Raw genomic sequence first — 20,606 nt, 5'->3', positions numbered from 1 at the left:
TTCGAATGGGGATCATATCGAAGAGTATCGAGAATCGTTCCGGAGGCCCGAATAATATTGATTGGGAAAAAAACGGTCATAATGCTCTTAGTTACGGAGGGCAGTTAAAGTTATCGAAAAATAGACGAAAGATCGATTTGGACCTTGCAAGGTTTCGGGTATTGTGGGCCCACACGGTTGTCATAATAAAGTATGTAAATTATAGATAATGAACCTTGGGGAGTCGTCCATAATCATTTTAAAGTGTTTCGACTCCATTTATGGAAGTTGCACGAGTTTATAGGTCGATTTGGAAGTTAATTTGGTTCATTCTTACCGTAATGATTTGGCGCTATTTTCAATCTCGAACCCGAGAGGCAAGTACAATCAAAGCTCGTTTTCAAGCACGATAGGCTCGAGAACATGCCAAAGAATAAAGGCGGCAAGGCTTTACATGCCTGGATTGCTGCTTATGCTCCTCAAATCTCAACTCCCGTTTCGTCCAAAAGCAAATGGTCATTCTTACCAATTACTATTCATGCAAACTAATATTTCAACTTGGGGTTATTCTTGGCTACCAAATTTTTGACAACACTTCCCCTATAAATATGACACCCGAGAATTAACTCGGCTCAAACTAACCAACAACAAGCCAATAACAACATCAACAACAACAATTATCAACACAATATGCTTACTTTCCAACATAATTCCATAATTCTCATTTCAACTTCATACTTTCAAATCAATACTAACTCAACCCATTAAACCTTGATTCATAATATAAGAATCGTCGTAACACAATTAACATGTCAAACACAAAATAGTCCATGACCATAATCCGCACTTAAACCTTTCAATTCCATAAACAACCATCATAATTTATATCTTACAAATTCATTTCCATAATTACATGACTATAATAAAATCACATAATTTCTCATAACAACCTACAACCAACTTCAACACCAACTTAACTCATTAAACCTTCTATTTACTTCATAACACCATAACAACATAATTAACATACTAAACGAAATTAATTCATGTCCATTTCCATTTACCACAACTACCCCGCCAACCCTTATTTTTCCAACTTCCATCAAATTCATTCTACTTTCACTTTCAATTCATATTCCACAATAATCAACTAAAATATAACACAAAACTCAACACCAATTCCATGCACCACCACACACACACACGGCTATATTCACACACACACATACACGGCTCACACATACACATGCACACACACCATAATTTCATGATTTCCATTCAATTCCATGTAAGTCAAGGTTACTTCCAAACTTTCGAATACGCAAAAATGCCGGATGTAACAACTTATATGGGGTTCACGTTGATATTTATACGGTCATGAAGAGCCTCCCAGACATCTTTAAGCGAAGAAAGTCGAACTTGCGGCAGAGGAGGTGGTTAGAGTTGTTAAAAGATTATGATGTTGATATTCTCTACCATCCGGAAAGCTAATGTTGTGGCGGATGCACTTAGTCGCAAGTCCATGGGCGGCCTAGCGTACGTGCCATCGGCAGAGTAAAGCAATGGTTCGCGATATTCATCGTTGGCTAGTCTTGGAGTTCGTTTAGCGAGATTCCTCGGAGATGTTGGGGTTTACGGTCGAGGTATTGGCGAGTCTACATTACGAAGATATTAAAGCGGCATCGGTATGCAGGATCTATTACGGCACGAGCGAGAGATGCGCCCTCGCTCGGGAGAAGACTCGTTGGAGATTTCACCCGATGGAGTGTTATTTCACGGGGGGCAGGTGTGTGTACGTTGACGGGGTTGCGGCCGGGTTATGGGCGAGGCACATTATGCCCGATATTCTCGTTCACGCGGGGTCGCGAAGATGTACCATGATCTTAGATGCTTATATTGGTGGGATGGTATGAAAAGAGATATAGCGAGAGTTTGTCGCTCGGTGTCCGAATTGTCGGCGGGTTAAAGATTGAGCACCGGCTCCGGCCAAGGTCACGGAGATGGAGATACCGACATGGAAGTGGAGATCATTAATATGGATTTCATTACGAGGTTTACCTCGCACTCCACGGAGGGTACGATTCTATTTGGGTTATCGTTGATCGGTTGACAAAAAATCGGCTCATTTTCTTCCGTGGGACTACCTACTCACCGAGGATTATGCCGGACTTTATATCGTGGAGATTGTGCGACTTCATGGAGTTCCCTTATCTATTATCTCCGCAGGTGCCCGGTTACGACCAATTTCTGGAGATCCTTTCGTGAGGATTGGGGACGCGGTGAGTCTCGGTACGACATTCCATCCCCGGTCGACGGACGAGCCGAGCGCACTATTCGGACACCGGAAGATATGTTGCGGGCTCGTGTTATAGATTTCGAAGGTAGCCGAGATGACCATTTGCCGCTTGTTGAATTTCGCGTATAATAGCTACCACTCCGGTATTCATATGGCACCTTATGAGGCATTGTATGGCGAAAGTGTGACCACCGATCGGTTGGTTTGATGTCGGGGATCGAGTTGATTGGCCCGTATGTGGTCCGGCGGGCCGTGGATAAGGTGAAACTTATTCGGGAGAGATTGTTAGCGACCCGAGTCGGAAATCATATGCGGATAATCGTCGTCGACCTTTGGAGTTTGTTGGCGATTAGGTTTTCCGAAAGTGTCACCTATGAAAGGGTTATGAGATTCGGCAAGAAAGGGAAGCTCGGTCCAAGGTATATTGGACCGTACCCGGATTGTTCGCACAATAGGCAAGGTTGCCTATGAGTTAGATCTGCCCGGCCGATTTGGGAGCGGTTCACCCGTATTTCATGTTTCCATGCTTCGTAAATGTATTGGTGACCCCTCAGTCTTTCCGTAGATGATATTCGAGTCAGGAGCTATCTTATGAGGACCTATAGCCATATTGGATCGTCGGGTAAAAAGGTTGCGGAACAAAGATATGATTTACGTTAAAGTCAACAGGCGGAACAATAATCGAGAGGAAATGACAGGAAGGCCGAGGAGCATATGAAGAAGAAGTATCCTCATTTATTTTCGAGCCTACAGTAATCCAATTCTCTTTTGACTATGTTTTTTAATGAATCGTTGATCAATGTATTGTTGTGATAGTGATAAGGAAACTCCCCCAAATTGTTGTATGACCGGTAAGATAAATCTAACATTCGTGGACGAATGTTCTTAAGGGGGGGAGGATGTTAGAACCCGTATTTTTGTACAGTGGAATAATCTGGATTAATTACGATAAGTTAAGGACAAAAATTATTTTGGGATACAAAGTCGGGATTCTTGACCTTCGATTTTATTTTGAGATATAAGTTGTGTATGAATTTATTGGTATGGAACAATTAGGAAAATTTGGGGACCAAAAGTGATAAAAATTGGAAGTGGAAAATCATCCACAATTTCCAAGTGTTGGCCCACACAATGTTTGTGTCACCTTTTAAGTGGTCCAACTCATTTAATGTGGGCCAAGGGAACTTGACCAAGTCTTGCATCTACTTGGAAATAAAGATGACCACTTCATTCTTTTAACTTCATCCACTTGAAAAAAAAAAGAGAGAGACCAAGGTGAAGAGCAAGAAGCTCTCGCCAAGAAGGCCAAAAATCATCCCTCATTTCTTGTCCTCCAAAATTATTTTGATGATGAAAACCCATTATTTTGAGGTCCCTAAGTGACGTGGAAGCGTGGTTGGAGCGATCTAGCCATTATTTTTCAGATTTCAAACCTAGCCTAATTGTGGAGTAAAGAAGTAAAGGTAAGATTTCTCTTGTTTTATGAGTTATGAATGTTTTTGCACATTGTAGTATGTTAATATGGATGAAAATCATGAGATATAGTATGTTGGAAGTGGGTTGTGTGATGGGTGTGCTATCCGTGTAAATGTGTGTATTGTGTGTTGGGTTATGTTGAATAAATTCCTTGTAGCATGTTAAATTGTTGTAGGTGAAGATGGCTAAGAATCATCAAAATATGTATATGTGTAGTGATAGACGAATATGGGTCATGCTATATGCCAAAGAACACACTAATGTCGCTTAGCGTTTTAATGGTTGTTGTGATGACTTCTAGTTGGAAATGAAAGTTTAATGTCCCAAAGTGATATGGTGAATTGTTGCGGGCTGTTTTGAGAGACTTTCGTGCATTTGACATGAATTGTATATTTTATGAAAATGACATCGTTATATTGAGGATTGTGACACAAAGCATGACTTGAAAATGAGGAAAAATGAAATTAAAGAGTCGCTCTCGGTTGGGATCGTTTTCGGCCCAAAATGGAAAAAATTGTGGGTTGTTGGAATTATTATGTGAATTGTTTAGAATGTTCTTGAATGTTGTTAGTATGGGTTTGGGTTAATAATCAAATGTATAAGCGATAATACGGCTTGAATGTAAGCCGTTGAGTTAATTTATGTAAGTTGTTGAATAATAGAAAAGAAAGCTATTATTGTTGTTTTGCCTTTCGGATTGGTTGTTGATGTTGTTAGGATTGGTCGTTGTTGTTGTTGTTGATTGATATGGCCGAGTTAGATTCTCGGGGTGGCTTTATTATAGGGGAAATGCTGCCCGAATTTCTGTAGAATTAAGGGCAAATTTGGAATCTAATGCCCAAAAAGTCTTTGGCTAATAATTGGCATTTTATGGCTTGTTTATAGATCGTGGGCAGCCCGAATCATAGATTGGATTAGCTTGAGTTTGGGTCATTTTGGAGAGCGTTTGAGGTATGTAAAGTAACCTTCCTTTTTGGCATGTCTCGGTTAAAGTTAGGCTATGATTCAAGCCTCGAGGAAACTCTATTCTCGAAATCCGAGCTTGTACGTGATTCGCACTTGTTTCCTTGGTATCCTTGTGCTAATATGCCATAATATTGATCCTTACATCCTTGGAATTAATAATTTGCAAAGGCTACTTAAAAGCTGATTTTTTTTTTTTAAGAACTTATTCATTAGTGATTCAAAAACTACAAACGCTCATAACTTTCTCGCAGAAACTCGGAATGCTTTGAAACTTTCGTAGGAGTTTGTATGATATATAATGAGTATGTTTTTCATAGGCGGGCTCGGTTCGGGTCTATACTCGTCCGTGGGTCCGCGACGCCCTTTTTATGTAAACTCGATAACTTTGAAACAAAAAGTGATAATTATTATTCCGATTTCGAATATGACTATTTTATTTATCCTTCGGGTTTATACTAATGATTTTATGCATATGATTCCTCACTACCTCCGCTCGTGCCTACTATGATATCGTTCGCGGTTCCGGCCGGCTCGTTGTCGTGCGCTTTGTGATACATTCCGGTGTTATCGGTGTTTATGGTTCACCGTGCTCCTCGCTCGAGGGCCGGGTTCTTTTATGTTTGGCGTTATCGCCGTGATTGGCGTTATCTTGTGTTGTGATGTGTGACGGGGATTCGGATTTGAAACTTTACGGTGTTATCTTGTGTTGCGCGCGCCATCGACGCGGCGACCATATTTTCCCCCGTGCCCTATGCATAATTTATACTTTGGAAATAAAAATTTTGATATTTTTTGGATATGTATTATTTTCCATACTTCGATTCGATTATTGTTCGTATTTGTTCTTCTCGCTTTGCATACTCTAGGCACATATTTCGTACCGACCCCTTCTCCGGGTCGCGTTTCATGCCGCCAGTCTGGGCACGTTCATTTTGCGATCCACTCGTTTAGGACACCCGCCTGTATTGGAGTGCTCCTCTCATTCCGGAGCTTATACTTTTGGTATATATATTCGTCTGTTGCATTTATATATATTGTTCATGGGTACGGCGGGGCCCCGTCCCGTCATATGATTACGTACGTACGTTTAGGTCCGTGGACTTGTTTTGTGGGTTGTGCCTACCTGTTCGTTGTGTGTGTATACGTTGTGTTTGGGCGATCATTTCCTTGCCGCGGCGCCCGTCCGCATTTGTATATGATATTTTGTTGGCCCGTGTGGCCTTTGTTGGTATTTTACGCGCCGGGGTTATTTTGGATAGTCCATTAAACAAAGGAAACTCGCCGAAATTTTTCTCGAAATTATCTAAATTTGAAACATAGCCTTGTGTTTCGCTCGCTATATATTTGAATGCGTTCGTTATGATTTGAGATAGCGTTTGATAGATGTGTTTGGGTGCCCAGATCGGGCACTAGTCACCGCCTACGGGGTTGGGTCGTGACACCTATTAGCCTCACCAACTTCTCCTGCAAAATCATTTCCAAAACTATCTCCGTTAGACTTAACCCTCTCTTGGAGAATATCATCTCAGAAAATCAAAGTGGATTTGTCAAAGGCAGGCTCATTACTGAAAATGTCCTCCTTGCGCAAGAAATTGTCAATGGTATTAAGAAGTATAATAGGGGGGGTAATATGATTATCAAACTTGACATGGCTAAAGCCTATGATAGAATGTCCTGGGATTTTTTATTGGCTGTCATGAAAAAGTTTGGTTTCTCGGATGGTTTTCTCCATATTATTAGTAATCTGCTTGTTGGAGTTTGGTATTCCATTATCTTGAATGGCGCCAGAAGTGGTTTCTTTACCTCGACTCGGGGGCTCAAACAAGGTGACCCTCTCTCACCCTCTCTCTTTATTATTGGAAATAGTTGAAGTTTTGTCTAGGGCTTTAAATAGTCTTAATCAAAGACGACCACTTTAACCCTTTTCGCCATGGATTCCAAAGGACCTATCATTAACCACACTTGCATATGCGATGACATTGTTATTTTTGTGGAGGTAACAATAAGTCTATTAAGCTTATTATGCATCAAATCAGGAGATATGAGAAGGCTTCTGGACAAAAAGTTAACAACAACAAAAGCTTCTTTATCACTGCTCCTAACACTTCTGTTTACAGGATTAATAGGATGAGAAATATTTCTGGCTTTATTGATAAACCGTTCCCTTTCACTTATCTTGGCTGTCCTATCTACTTTGGGAGGAAGAATGCTACTCTCTTTGATGGCATGCTTTTTAAAATTGTTAAGAGACTAAATGGATGGCAAGGGAAAATGCTTTCTCATGGGGGAAAAATTACTCTCATCAAGCATGTGCTCCAATCTCTCCCTGTTTACATTATGTCTGCTATGAATCCTCCCAAGGGAGTTCTAAAGCTTATGGAGAAACATTTTGCTAATTTTCTTTGGGGATCCAATAATGGTAAGAACAATTACCATTGATCATCTTGGGACAAGCTTTGCCTACCTAAAGAAGAAGGTGGTATTGACATAAAGAAAATGGAGGATATCTCTATACTCACATAGTGAAAAGATAGTGGAGATTTAGAACTCAATCGTCGCTTTGGGCCAACTTTCTCCAAAAACAAATACCGCAAGAGAGCACATTGTGTCACAAAAGTTGCAATCTCATCCGACTCCCACACTTGGAAAAGTCTTGTAAAAATTAGAGCCAAGATTGAACCTCACATTGTTTGGAAAATTCGATCGTGCAATTCTAGTTTTGGTGGGATAATTGGACAGTAAAGGAGCTTTAGCTAAAATCTTCCCCGGCATAGGAAGATCAGCTAAGCTCTCTTGCTAATTTTTTCTTTGATAATAATAGTTGGAACTTTGCTAAACTTCTAAATTTCGTCCCTATGCAGGCTGCCCAGAGCATTGCTCAGATTAACATTGATGAACAAAATGGAACGGACTTTCCAATTTGGCAACTGTCCGACGACGGTTGTTTCACTAACAAAAGTGCTTGGCACTCCATACGAACCTCTGGACCAAGCTTTCCTTTCCTCAACAGCCTTTGGCACAAAAGAATCCCTTTTAAATTTTCCTTTTTGAACTGGAGAATTTTTAAAAGAAAAGTACCATTTGATGACATTATTGGCAAATTTGGAACTGATAGAAGATCCATGTGTGTGTGCTGCAGGGTCCCTACATATGAGACAATACAACATTTCTTTGTTGAAAGTGAAATTGCCCATCAAACTTGGAGTTTCTTTGGCAACCCCTTGGGAATTCGGCACACCGACCAACCTATCCCTGCAATTTTTAAGAAATGGAGGGATTGTAAATACACTAACAGCGTTCAAAAACTAATTTTGCAGGTCACCCCCCTCATCATATGCTGGGAATTATGGAAGCAGAGATGTTCATGCAAATATGGGAACCAAAGGAAGATAAACATAGGGAAGATACTCTATCATGGAATTTGGACCATCAAGTCACCGCGAGCAAACTCTTTCCCCCATCGAGACATGGCCAGATGGACCGAGATCTGCTACACCATAGAAAAATTAAGACCCATTACAAAGTGGTGGCAAGTCCTTTGGGAGATGCCACCTTTTGGCACCATGAAAATGAACACGGATGGAAGTTATATCACTGAAAAAGGCACAGCTGGAATCGGAGGCATCTTGAGGGACTGCCGTGGAGACCTGATCATGGCCTTTTCTATCACCGTGGCAAAGGCAAGAGTAACAACATCGCTGAAGCTCTTGCGGTCGAAGTTGGGGTGACATGGTGTCACGAGTGGGTACACCGATTTCATCCCGGAACTTGATTCCATGGTGATAACAAATATGATTGAGAGTCGAATTCCAAATATGAAGCTAAAGCACATCATCGACAAGATTCTGAGAATCAAGCGGGAAACGAACTTCCAGGTGAAACATTGTTTTAGAGAATGCAACCAAGTAGCGGATAGTTTGGCAAAGCTAGCATCTAGTTCCAGCCAAAACTGTCATATACATCAATATTCTGACATGCCTAGACTAACTAGAGGCCCTTTCCTACTAGATAAGAGCCAATTGCCTAGCATTAGATCCAAGTTTGACAAGGCTAATTTTTATGTTAGTTAGAATGCTTTTGACACCAGAATGTGGCCTGCTTGTTTCGGTCTATTCTGGTATTTTGTGGTGATGGGATCACCAAATAATGTGTTGTAATGGAGGTTAGGCCCAGCCCCCCTCCTTGTAATATTTTGCTAATACAACACTGCCCAGAGGAAGACTGGGTAATTTGATAAAAAAAAAAAAAAAAAGATGAGGTGAAAAACCCAGAAAATACATTTATTGTGTAAAAGTTCTTTACGGTGTAAATGAATCGTATTAGTTAAACCCTCATTTATCAGCTAGTTTCACTAATTATGGATAATTATTTCTAATTTTTAGGTGACCCGATAGTGTAAAAGTTTTCTTATGTGATTAATATATATTTAATAAAATTAATGTTAATGATAAAGTGAAGGAAGACTACCGTGAAAATGAAGTTATATCCCATCTCAAGAACATTACGCTGAAAATAAATTTTCCTCCACGTAATCTTGAAATAATCCTCACTCATATAAAGAGCCTCACCAGAGAAATCAACACCTTTTGTAGTGAGTGCATAGCAATGAAGTTGTTTCTCCAAACAACGAGTATATGCAGTTTGGTCCAAAGCTGCAACTAAAACATGTTTCAAAAGTGGTTTTGTTTGGTTTCCAACTCTAAAGCTTTTCAAGAAAATATCAAATATGGAGTTTGGCTCTGTCCATGCTGCATTTAGAGTTGTTATTATCACTGTTTTGTCTCCCATTGCTGCTTTCTCCAACACTTTATCTAACTTGCTTTTTTGCTTCTTCTTCTTCTCCTGAAAATATACACAAATCTGGTAGTGATTTTTTAATACAATTTACTCTCACCGTTCATTTTTACTTGTCTACTATACTAAAAATACATGTACGCTTTTACTTGTCCAGTTTAGCAAATCAAGACAGTATATTTATCACAAGAGCCCATTTGGATTGGCTTATGGCTTTTGACTCATAAGTCAAAAGCCATAAATTAGGAATTCTTGTTTATGGTTTTTGTCTTATTTTTGTTATTTTGACTTAAAAAAAGTGCTTAAAAGCATTTTTTATTTTACTCAAACACTACAAAAGTGCTTAAAAGCTAGTTTGGCTTAAAAACTCTTAATTCCTAAGTTACCCTTATTATTAATTATACTCATTTTTCAATGCATTTTCCAAAATACTAAATTTATTATATTTAATTAAAGGGTGATATAGCAAACTTATCATTTTATTAATTACTTTTTAAGAGATGTGCTAAGTCAAACACGGACAAGTAAAAATGAACGGGTGAGTAGTGAATTTGTTTGACTCTCGTCAAGCCACATGAATTGAAACAAAGGGAGTAAATAGTACTCCCTCCGTCTCAAAATATTTGTCGCATTTTTCATTTGCACGCCCCTTAAGAAAGCATTTATAAGGCTAGCATTTTGACTATTTTACCCTCTTAACATATCTCTCCTCAATAAATTTCTACTCCATTGATGGTGAGAACCTCTTAAATGTTATTAATTAATACAAGGGTAAAATGGAAAAAAGTTACTTAATTTGTCTTGGTTAAATAAAACGACAAATATTTTGAGACAAGTATTTTGATAAGGACGACAAATATTTTGAGACAGAGGGATTAAAGAATTAAAGGATAATCATTGGAAGTCAAATTCAGATTGGCTTGTAATTAACTGGGATCTAATTTAGCACACTCTTCAATTTATCTATGTAAAGACATTTTTTTGAGAAAAGAAAATCATGTTTCTGATTTTTTTTTTTTTTTTTTGTAACACAATGATTGTATAATATTTTCAAGAAGTTTTAAAACGTTTTTTTTTTCTTTTCTTTCAAAATTGGGTTTATCATGAAGAAGTTTTGAGGTTGTTCTCATTCGCTCACAAAAAGCTCAAAAAATCTCCAAAAAGAAAAGAGAAAAAGAAAGAAACTTCAACTACCCAAACACTAGCTTTTGAAACCAAAAATTAACTTCTTCTAAAAGCTTTATTCAAGCAAATTTTCCAAATGCTGAAAAAAAGAAGAAAGAGAGAAATACACACTTGTTCCTATTAATGAACATGGCTCCAACCATATCAGCATTATGTGTCTAATAGGCAGAGGGGAGCCAGGATTTGAAGCTTGTGAGTTCGGGATTCTAATTTGTTTAAGTTACTGGTTCTAAAATAACAATTTATACATATTCAATGAATTTTTCAAGACAAATACATAACTGTTTGTATTATGAGTAGCATAACGCTTCAATAGGAACAAGTTGAGTTCTAGTATCGAAGTAAAAGATAGAGACAAATTTAGGCCTGCTTATGACTTTAACTGAACAAACAACTTACCATTTTGGCCAAAAAAGAAAAAGAAAACTTACTTTTGATCCTTGTGCAGAAACATTGGCAGTACTATCATTGTAGTGATGAGGCAAATTTCCAGCCGTGGAGCCATTTGATGACGGAGTTGTGTTTACATAGTTCGAGTCGAAAGCCAATGAGGAAACAGGTTTATAATTAGGAAAGAATTGGAGACGGTAAGAAGAGTGATAAAGGAGGTGAGATAAAAGAGCAACCGCTAAGAAACAAAGGAAAATCTTCACAATGTTACGTGAAGAAATTATTTCATTGTTGTTGGTGGAGGCCATTGGTAGTGGTGGTGGCTATATATGGCTTCAACCAACAATTTTCTTCATCACCTAATTTGTTGTTGCTTCCACCTCCCTCTAGATTTGCCATGAACTATATCTATATATATATATATTAGTTACATGAGGCCCGGGCTTACTCAATATATAAAAATCGTAATATTTTAATTAAAAAGTATTATTGTATCATGTTTTCTTTCCGTATAATTAATATAATTCAGTGGCACATTAAACATCTATTGTTGGTAAGTTTTCATAATTATTAAATATTTTTTATTTATGAGAAAAAAGATTTGCTGGAGAATTAGCAAATACCAATGGGACACAAGTGCTTCGACATTATGTAAAGTAAATTATAGTATAAAATAACAATTCGGTGAAATATTAGCATTTTTATGAATTTTTGAGCATATCATTTCCTTATTCATAAATAAATAGATCATTTTGTAATCTATTAAGTTTTAATTCCACTTATGACATTTTATTGGCAAGAGTTCATGCTAGTTAAATGTGGCGATTTAAGCTTTAATTTAGACAAAATTCAGAAAAAAATAAATTCATTACATGAACCTCAAAAATCAATTTAGTTTTTTATATAAGGTTATACTTAAAAATATTTTCAGTTAAAATTACAATGTACAATATTTTTTGCATAGCTTTTAAGTATTTACATTTTAATTTAAAATATTAAGTTGATCTTATTTAATATAGCTTCAAAGTTTAGTCAAAGTGACTTTGAAAAATGAAAAGTGACACATAAATTAAAACAGAGGGGAGTAATTAGTAAGATTTAATAAATGTCCTATTGGAAACAAAAATGTGGCTCCAAAGTTGTCTAAATTTTACCAAAATGTTTAATGAAAAATAATGTAAAGAGTAATCTAATACTCCATCCAATTCATATTATATGGTGTTTTTAGCTTGCGCACACCCCTTAAGACCGTCTCAAATTATTTGTCATTTTTTTTTTGTTTTACACGCTCCTTAAGAAATATTAATTATGAAGAGTATTTGACTACTTTACCCTTATTTATGTCTAAGTTTCAATCTCTTTCCATTAAATGTTTACTCTATTCATGTGTCCAACTCATTAATGATAAAATTCTACTAAGGGTAAAATGGAAAAAATATAATTAATTATGCTTGAACTTCTAAAACGACAAATAATTTGAGACAACTATTTTTACTAATCACAATAAATAATTTGAGACGGAATATACACCAATTATAGAGGTCCACATAGAAATGGACTTTGAACAAAAAATGAGTGCCAAAATAAAATTAGGCAAAGAAAAATGCAGCAATGTGTAGCATCAGGAAATTATTGGCAAAGAAAAGTCAGCCACGTGTAGCATCAGGGTAGTATTTCAATGCTCGGTGAGGGCGACAAATTTTTGAGATCCTTGTTTATATATAGTACTAATAAATAGTAATCTAATACTCCATCCAATACATATTATATGGTGTTTTTAGCTTGGGCACACCCCTTAAGACCGTCTCAAATTATTTGTCATTTTTTTTTTGTTTTTTTTTCCCTAAGAAATATTAATTATGAAGAGTATTTGACTACTTTACCCTTATTTATGTCTAAGTTCCAATCTCTCTCTATTAAATGTTTACTCTATTTATGTTTCCAACTCATTAATGACAAAATTCTACTAAGGGTAAAATAGAAAAAATATAATTAAATTTTGCTTGAACTTCTAAAATGACAAATAATTTGAGATAATTATTTTTACTAACCACAATAAATAATTTGAGACGGAATATACACCAATTATAGAGGTCCACATAGAAATGCACTTTGAACAAAAAATGAGTGCCAAAATAAAATTCGGCAAAGAAAAATGCAGCAATGTGTAGCATCAGGAAATTATTTGCAAAGAAAAGTCAGCCACGTGTAGCATCAGGGTAGTATTTCAGTGCTCTCTGAGGACGATAAGTTTTTGAGATCCTTGTTTATATATAGTACTAATAAAGAGTAATCTAATACTCCATTCAATTCATATTATATGATGTTTTTAGCTCTGGTATCCCTTAAGACCGTCTCAAATTATTTGTCATTTTTTTTTGTTTTATTACACTCTCCTTAAGAAATATTAATTATGAAGAGTATTTGATTACTTTACCCTTTTTTATGTCTAAATTCCAATTTCTCTCCATTAAATGTATACTCTATTCATGTGTCCAACTCATTAATGACAAAATTCTACTAAGGGCAAAATGGGAAAAATATAATTAATTATGCTTGAACTTCTAAAATGACAAATAATTTGAGACAATTATTTTTACTAACACAACAAATAATTTGAGACAGAATATACACCAATTATAGAGGTCCACATGGAAATGGACTTTGAACAAAAAATAAGTGCCAAAATAAAATTAGGCGGAAAAAAAATGCAGCAACGTGTAGCATCAGGAAATTATAGGCAAAGAAAAGTCAGCCACGTCTAGCATCAGGGTAGTATCTTGACGAGTGTCTGGCGTATATATATTTTAACTCGTACACCATCAAATAATAGTATAGAAAGATATTTAACTCGTACTCTATCAAATAATAGTATAGAAAGAGGTCGAACTCACAGAGATTGGTCTATCTATTCTACAGACGTTTCTTGTTTTAATTACTATTTGAGAAAATCAGAAAGAGTTGAGTTGTGAATTAATTAACTAAAAATACGCAAATAGAGCAATGGAGATATATTTTGGTTATTCACAAATATAATAAAAGGTGTTGGGCTCCTGACATCACTTGATATTTCTACTATAAAGTAAATTCTTTAATCTTCAATTTCTATTTCTCATAAATGTATAAATGCCTCTCACGATTACATTTATATATTATTACTTAAGTTGAAGAATTAATTGCACTCATCTTGGTTATACAAATTAATTATCAAAATAGTAATATTAAAGTACCAGAAATATACGCTTGAACTGGAACATGCTCTTTATAGTAAGTCCCTTTCGATTACCTTACTTGCTATAACTAATTAACACACTATCTGCTTCTCTCGATTACAAATAAGAGTAAAATTAATTATGACATAAAAGAAATAGATGTCACTAAATAAATGTTAGCATCTATCAATAAGACAATTAACTATGTTACTTCTTCCGCCTCTCTCGATTACAGAATTAGTAACAAATTAATTGGTAGTATAAATTAGATAAATGTTAACAATAAAATAACATCTAACTGTAAAGTATATAAAAGTTAAATAGAAAGCTTCCGCTCAAACATGTGAAATTGAAGAATAATATCTACTATTATATAGAAATATCAAGATCTGTCATTCTCCCAACACAAAAGTTACTCCATATTAGAGTTAATACAACCTATGGAAAAATAATTATCCATTAATGAGAAAATAGAAAAAATATTAAAAAAGAATAATTCCGCTATTTAATTAAAAGTAGGAACTAGAATAATTTCCTAACACTAAATGATTGAAGAAATAGTAGAAAAAGAACTTAAGAATGGAACAATATATGTTGTAGTTCTCCTCTCGTTATCTCTGTTTTCCCTCTCCACACGAGAAAGTGAAGCCTCAATTTATAGTAAGGTTTGCCAACTTCTTCAGCCAATCAAATTGATTGGTTTATGCACCTTGCTTCAGCCGCTTGATCTTGGCAATTTGAGAAATTGCAAATGATATCTGCAAAGTCCAAACTTAGGGCCCCACAATTATTTTTTCTCCATTTATTTACTCCCTTTTTTATTATTAGTACTATTATTATTTTAATATGAACTTCTTCAACTTGGCAAGCTTACGTTCAAATTGCTTTTTCAATTAGTGAGCACGGTACGTTTCCAAAACGGAGACTTGCACGTACTATACTCCTCTTTCTTCATTTGATTTTGCTTTTCTTTTTTCTTGTGGGTCCCACACTAAAGGCAATTTGCACAATTGTTTTCCATTTTGCTGCACCTTTTCGTTCCGAGTCCAGAGCCTAAAAAGTATAAAAATACACGGTATAAACCAAAAGGGGGTAGCCGAATATATATATACCAAAACGGGTATAACGTGGACTGATCCATGTTATACCCCAACTTTTTCTTTTCCACTGTCAGAATCACAAAACAAAAAAATAATAATATTTTTTTGTATAACGTGGACTGATCCACGTTATACAAAATTATTTGTATAACATGGATCAGTCCACGTTATACCTTTCATTAATTTTTTCTCCCCGACGTTTTACAAATAGTTTGTAAGACGTTGCCTCTATTTAAATCATATTCGGCTGTGTTTTTAATAAAAAAAAAATTATTGATTTTTTTAATTTTTAAAGCATATAGTTAATTTCGATGATTAACTCAAATAAATATTTTAACACATGCAATAATTAAATATGTGTTATATATGCGAACGTAAATAAAAAATAAAATATAAGTTAAATAAATGTCACACATTAACTGAGTAATAAATGTTAAATTACATACTAACTATTAAACGGCACAAGACATGTTATATATTCTTGGAAGATTACATAAGGAAACAACAATCTTACAAGTTAAGAAAAAACATAAAAACCAACAAGCAACAACAACTACGATTTAAATGGCGGCGATTTTTGTTATGACCTGTTTGCTTGCACGTACTACAGTTTCTAGCCATGCGAGCAGGAGCTATATCCATTTCATTCCTCCTTCTAGTTATAGTCCGCGTTCCTGAAGTTCGCTCGTATTCGGTGTTTGCAATTAACTGGCGAAGGAGAAGGTGGCCAATATGCCTCATCACCCAACGGTGAAAAATTTCCATTGTACGTTTGCTTGTAAAACCTGCAACTGTAGTACTTGCTAACATAGTCCTTTGGTTGAATTCCGCGGATATCACAAAATTTAATTGCATGTGAACATGGCATATGGTAGTTTCTCCACTTCCCACACGAACACTTTTTCCCTTCGGCAGAGACTTTATGGATATTTCCACCCTTACCTTCGTGTGCAAATGTCAGAATCTCAAAGACCCCTTCAGTTGCATTGTATTCTTTGCATGTTAGTATGCTTTAGGGACCTCTCCCAGTATTCATCAAACATCTTTTCAACAGCGCGCGGCTAAAACTTTTTATCCGCAATCAACAAATCAGCAAGGGTGCTTCTCTCAACAAACCGATCAATAAGATTTTTAAACGTATAACGGACCATGGCAGTAACGGGCAATCCACGAGCTTTCTTCAATAAACTGTTGTAAGACTCGGAGACATTCGTTGTCATAGCCCTCCACCTATGACCGTTGTCCTTATGCAATGTCCATTTCTCCTCCGGAAGAGATTTTAACCACAGATGCGTTGGAGGTGACATTGTTTTGATTTGTTCCATCCTCATTTTATACTTCTTCTTCTGGTGCTCTGTAGCCGCCAACCACATTAGCTTCTCAAGGTCACTGTTGAGGAACTTTTTATTGAAGTTGCTTTTCAAATGCCGAACGCAAAACCTATGGTGTGTGGATGGTGGTTGTAACCAATCATGTGTTTGGACACATTGCAAGATGCCCTGATGACGGTCAGAAATAAGTCCAATTCCTTGTCTCTCACGAACAATATGTCTCCACAACAACACAAGGAACCACGCCCAAGACTCAAATCTCTCACGTGCATCAATAGCATATGCAAGTGAAAAAATGTTATTGTTCGCATCAATTCCAACAACAATTAGCAGTTTCATCTCATACTTACCGTACAGATGAGTACCGTCTATTGAGTTGACAGGCCTGCAACTTTTGAATCCATCGATGCTTGGTTTATAAGCCCAGAAAAGAAACTGGAAGATGTGTTCACCTTGCATTGTAGTTGATTGGTGCTCCCACTCAACAACGGTCCCCGGATTGAAATATTTCAAGGCAGCCATGTATGGGGGAAATGTCTTGAAAGAGGTTTCAAAATCACCAAATACCATTTCAATAGCTTTCTTACACCCCTTTTGTGCTTTTCTATAACTAGGAGTAAACGTATGCAATCCTTTTATTTTTTCCTGAATCGACTTAATACTGATGTATGGATCGACCATAATATATGGTATCAACGTAGTAGCAATTAGGTGATTGTTCAAATTGAAATGATCCTTTCTGTAATCATCCGTGAGACAACTATGGTGGAGAACCGCTTTGCCTGCCTTCCACATACCACTTGAAATTTCTCTAAAATGGATCATTCACTCACATCCCAACATATGACGCTTGCAAATAACCCTCCAAAATTTACCTTTGGACTGATCACAAATGAACTCTTTCTTTTCTTTGAGACAATATTGTCTCACTGCGCCTTTCATTTCCTGCTTGTTCTGAAATAACATACCTAATTGCATAATACAAGGAAAATTATCAACCCCCTAAAAATGGGCCAACAAATAAAAAGAATATTCATTTCCACCATACTAACCGATCGATAAATTCGGGTTTTTTACAATCCCAAAGTGCATCGAACTGGACCGTCATCTCTCATGAAGGCAAAATCATCCGGGCCTTCTTCTGTGTTATCCAAATATGGAATCGCATTAGAATGGTAGCTAACGTTACCATCACTTCGAGCAGTAATGTCTTCATAAGAATGACCATCATCATCAGATGAGTGATCATCGTCTGTTTCTGTGTGATCTAATGGGATATCACTATCTGACTCATCGGAGTGATCATTAGCTACATCATTATTGCTCACAATTTGTGTGAGCTGAGTTAATACGGGGTTTTCTTCAAAATCGTTACACCTACAAACATAGGAAAATTCAAGGCGTTCAAATCTAAAAAACAATTAGTTAGAAGTCTCCTAGTTTAAGCGAACAAAACATCATTATATTTACCTTTCCGTAAATGACTCCACTTGAGTAGGGCGATATCGAACTATACTCCCGCCACCTAATTCACTTGTATCTGGAGCACTACTCGGTCCAGGAATATCACAGCTCTGCATAGTCCAACCAAAGTTATGTGATTCGGCTACCAACTCCTACCATTGTTTCTTGTTGAAGTGTACCTCTTTGAAGCCCAATATTCATAGCGGGAAGATACGTAGTACCCCGAATATCAAACTCATCGTCGATTGGGTGCTTCAACATTAGTAGCGTTCAACGTTGCATACATGTCAAGTGTCGCTATCGATATGATTGCTAAATATATCAGGACTTCGAAGAAATAACGATAAGGAGTCATCGTCCGAAATAAGAGTTTCCTCGTAAATGGGAAATCCCCTAGCCGTAATTGATGTTGGATATCGTCCAGTGATAACCACTGAAAGGTTAGGATCAGTTATGGCCATTTTGCTTATGAAAACACGTTGTAGACGATCGTATTTGAGGGAAATTGGAAACCTTTGTACGGCTTCCGCACGACGGTTATATCTCACTGAACCTTCTTCGTACACAAATTCACCACCCCAATATAAGTTAACTCTTACATAATTTTCCGCGATATTATTTTCAACAGAATTCAAATGTAAAAATTAATGGAGAATGCAAGAGAGAAGTGGAGAATTCTTGAAAAATGAAGTCTACAAGGGAGAAGTGGAGAATTCAGAGAGATATGCAGAATACAAATCTTAACTAGTATATAAAACAAATGATTCACGGACCTTTGAATGTCATAATGCTGATGTTGAAAAAATATATTTTTGTTTGATTTTACGAATGCATGCTTGATTTGACGATTGCATGGCGTATTTGACGATCGCATGCATTTCGCGCTTTAACAACAAAAATTTTACAAATTATTTTACTATTTTGCTTTTACAGATGCATGCGTGATTTGACGACTGCAAGGATTCTCTGGCGTAAAAAAATTTTCAAGAATCAATTATTGCTACGTTGGCTGGCCAAGTTCAACAAAATGAATTGTTGCAAAACGTTGGCAACGTTGGCAACAAAATTAATTGTTGCAAAACGTTGGCAGTTTTGCAGTAATTGATGCATGAAACTTTTTATATGCACGTTTTTCGAGAATCCATGCAGTCGTTAAATCTGCCATGTAGTCGTAACATCAAGAATGCAATTGTTTTTCTTGTAAAACATTATCAAGCATTCAAATCTAACCTTTATTTATTGTAAAACGTTGGCAAGCATTCAAATCTAACCTTTATTCAAAACACAATATGTATTCTTGAAAGATTACATAACTATTGAGATTTGAGATAAATTCAATAATTAATAAAAATTCAATTTTTACGGTGTCCTCACCCCCCCCCCCCCGTGCCACACCGAGTTTGCCGCAAGTGGCGCTCTCGTTTTGATCTACGTTGGTGAATCTCCTTTTGTATCACACCCGCATCCTGTAAATGCCATAAAAAATAAAAGTTATTTTTGTATGATTAGATTCGTTAGATAAATTTTCTTAGCAATTACTTTGATTGTCTACGTAAAATCGGACAGCATCTCCCTTGTAACAAGGACTTCCTCCAATGACTTCCTCGAATACCATAGACCAACACAAACAACCAAAGCAACCAAGACAAAACACCACATAACAACCACAAGTCACCAAATACTTTGAATTAAAAGCTAACTTGTGACTCTAAAGTCTGTACATCCGGCACAGGAATGTGTGAGGATCCAAGATCAAATGCCATGGGAGATTATGCAAAATAAATAATATAGACACATAAGGTAGCCATTACATTAATGAAATTAAACAAGATACAAGCTATTTGAGTGGTTAGAATACTCACGTCGGTAAAACTCAGTCTCCTCCCAATTGAAGAGCTCTGTCCAGTGAATGCAGGTAAAGGCCCCTCAGTCATCCCATAAGAGTTGCTTGTCAGAACACCAAACTGTTGGGCCATAACTGCGAGGCTAATAGGCTCAGCCGATGCGAATTCCTGAAAAGGCCCCTCACTTCTGATTACCGCTGGTGATTGGACCTCGGGAGCAGACGTCGATGATTGGACATACCAAAATCTATTATTGGGTAATATGCATCATCACCGCAGCATCGTTGAGCCGGGCATATCTTGATCAAAACGAACCTCTTCCTCATCAACCAACCGGTGATCCATGGGACCTCGACCCCGTCCTTTTCGATTGGCGTCCTCTACCACGCGCCGCAGGTCTTGGTACATTAGGACGTTGATGATGAGGCACTTGCACAGTAGGCGGCTCAACATACTCTGCCGGCGGTGTATAATTGGGAGCGAAACTCAACATCGTCCCCAGAGAGGCAGCAGCCATGGACTCTGTATTAATGCGGCTAAACATCTCTACTATTTCCTTCACTTCATTA

General features: G+C 36.8%; 2 protein-coding genes and 1 pseudogene across 2 annotated transcripts; all 3 read right to left on the bottom strand.

The window, feature by feature from the left end:
* The window catches only part of LOC132029947 (uncharacterized protein At4g15970-like), an 81,718-nt pseudogene extending 70,233 nt beyond the window's left edge, over positions 1-11,485 (bottom strand).
* A 4,974-nt stretch (positions 11,486-16,459) lies between these two features.
* On the bottom strand, positions 16,460-17,554 carry LOC132031689 (uncharacterized). The gene has a single exon (XM_059421629.1). The coding sequence runs from the start codon at positions 17,552-17,554 to the stop codon at positions 16,460-16,462; it is 1,095 nt and encodes a 364-aa protein (XP_059277612.1).
* Positions 17,555-17,615: 61 nt separating this feature from the next.
* LOC132031688 (uncharacterized) lies at positions 17,616-18,420 on the bottom strand. Its single transcript, XM_059421628.1, has 3 exons — positions 18,200-18,420; positions 17,807-18,106; positions 17,616-17,697 (listed from the first exon to the last, which is right to left on the bottom strand). Exons 1-3 carry the CDS (start codon positions 18,307-18,309, stop codon positions 17,616-17,618), a joined length of 492 nt encoding a protein of 163 aa, XP_059277611.1. The 5' UTR covers positions 18,310-18,420.
* Positions 18,421-20,606: the final 2,186 nt, after the last annotated feature.

Source organism: Lycium ferocissimum, chromosome 9 (assembly GCF_029784015.1).
Source record: "Lycium ferocissimum isolate CSIRO_LF1 chromosome 9, AGI_CSIRO_Lferr_CH_V1, whole genome shotgun sequence".
NCBI lineage: Eukaryota > Viridiplantae > Streptophyta > Magnoliopsida > Solanales > Solanaceae > Lycium > Lycium ferocissimum.
This window is presented reverse-complemented; position numbering and strand designations above follow the sequence as displayed.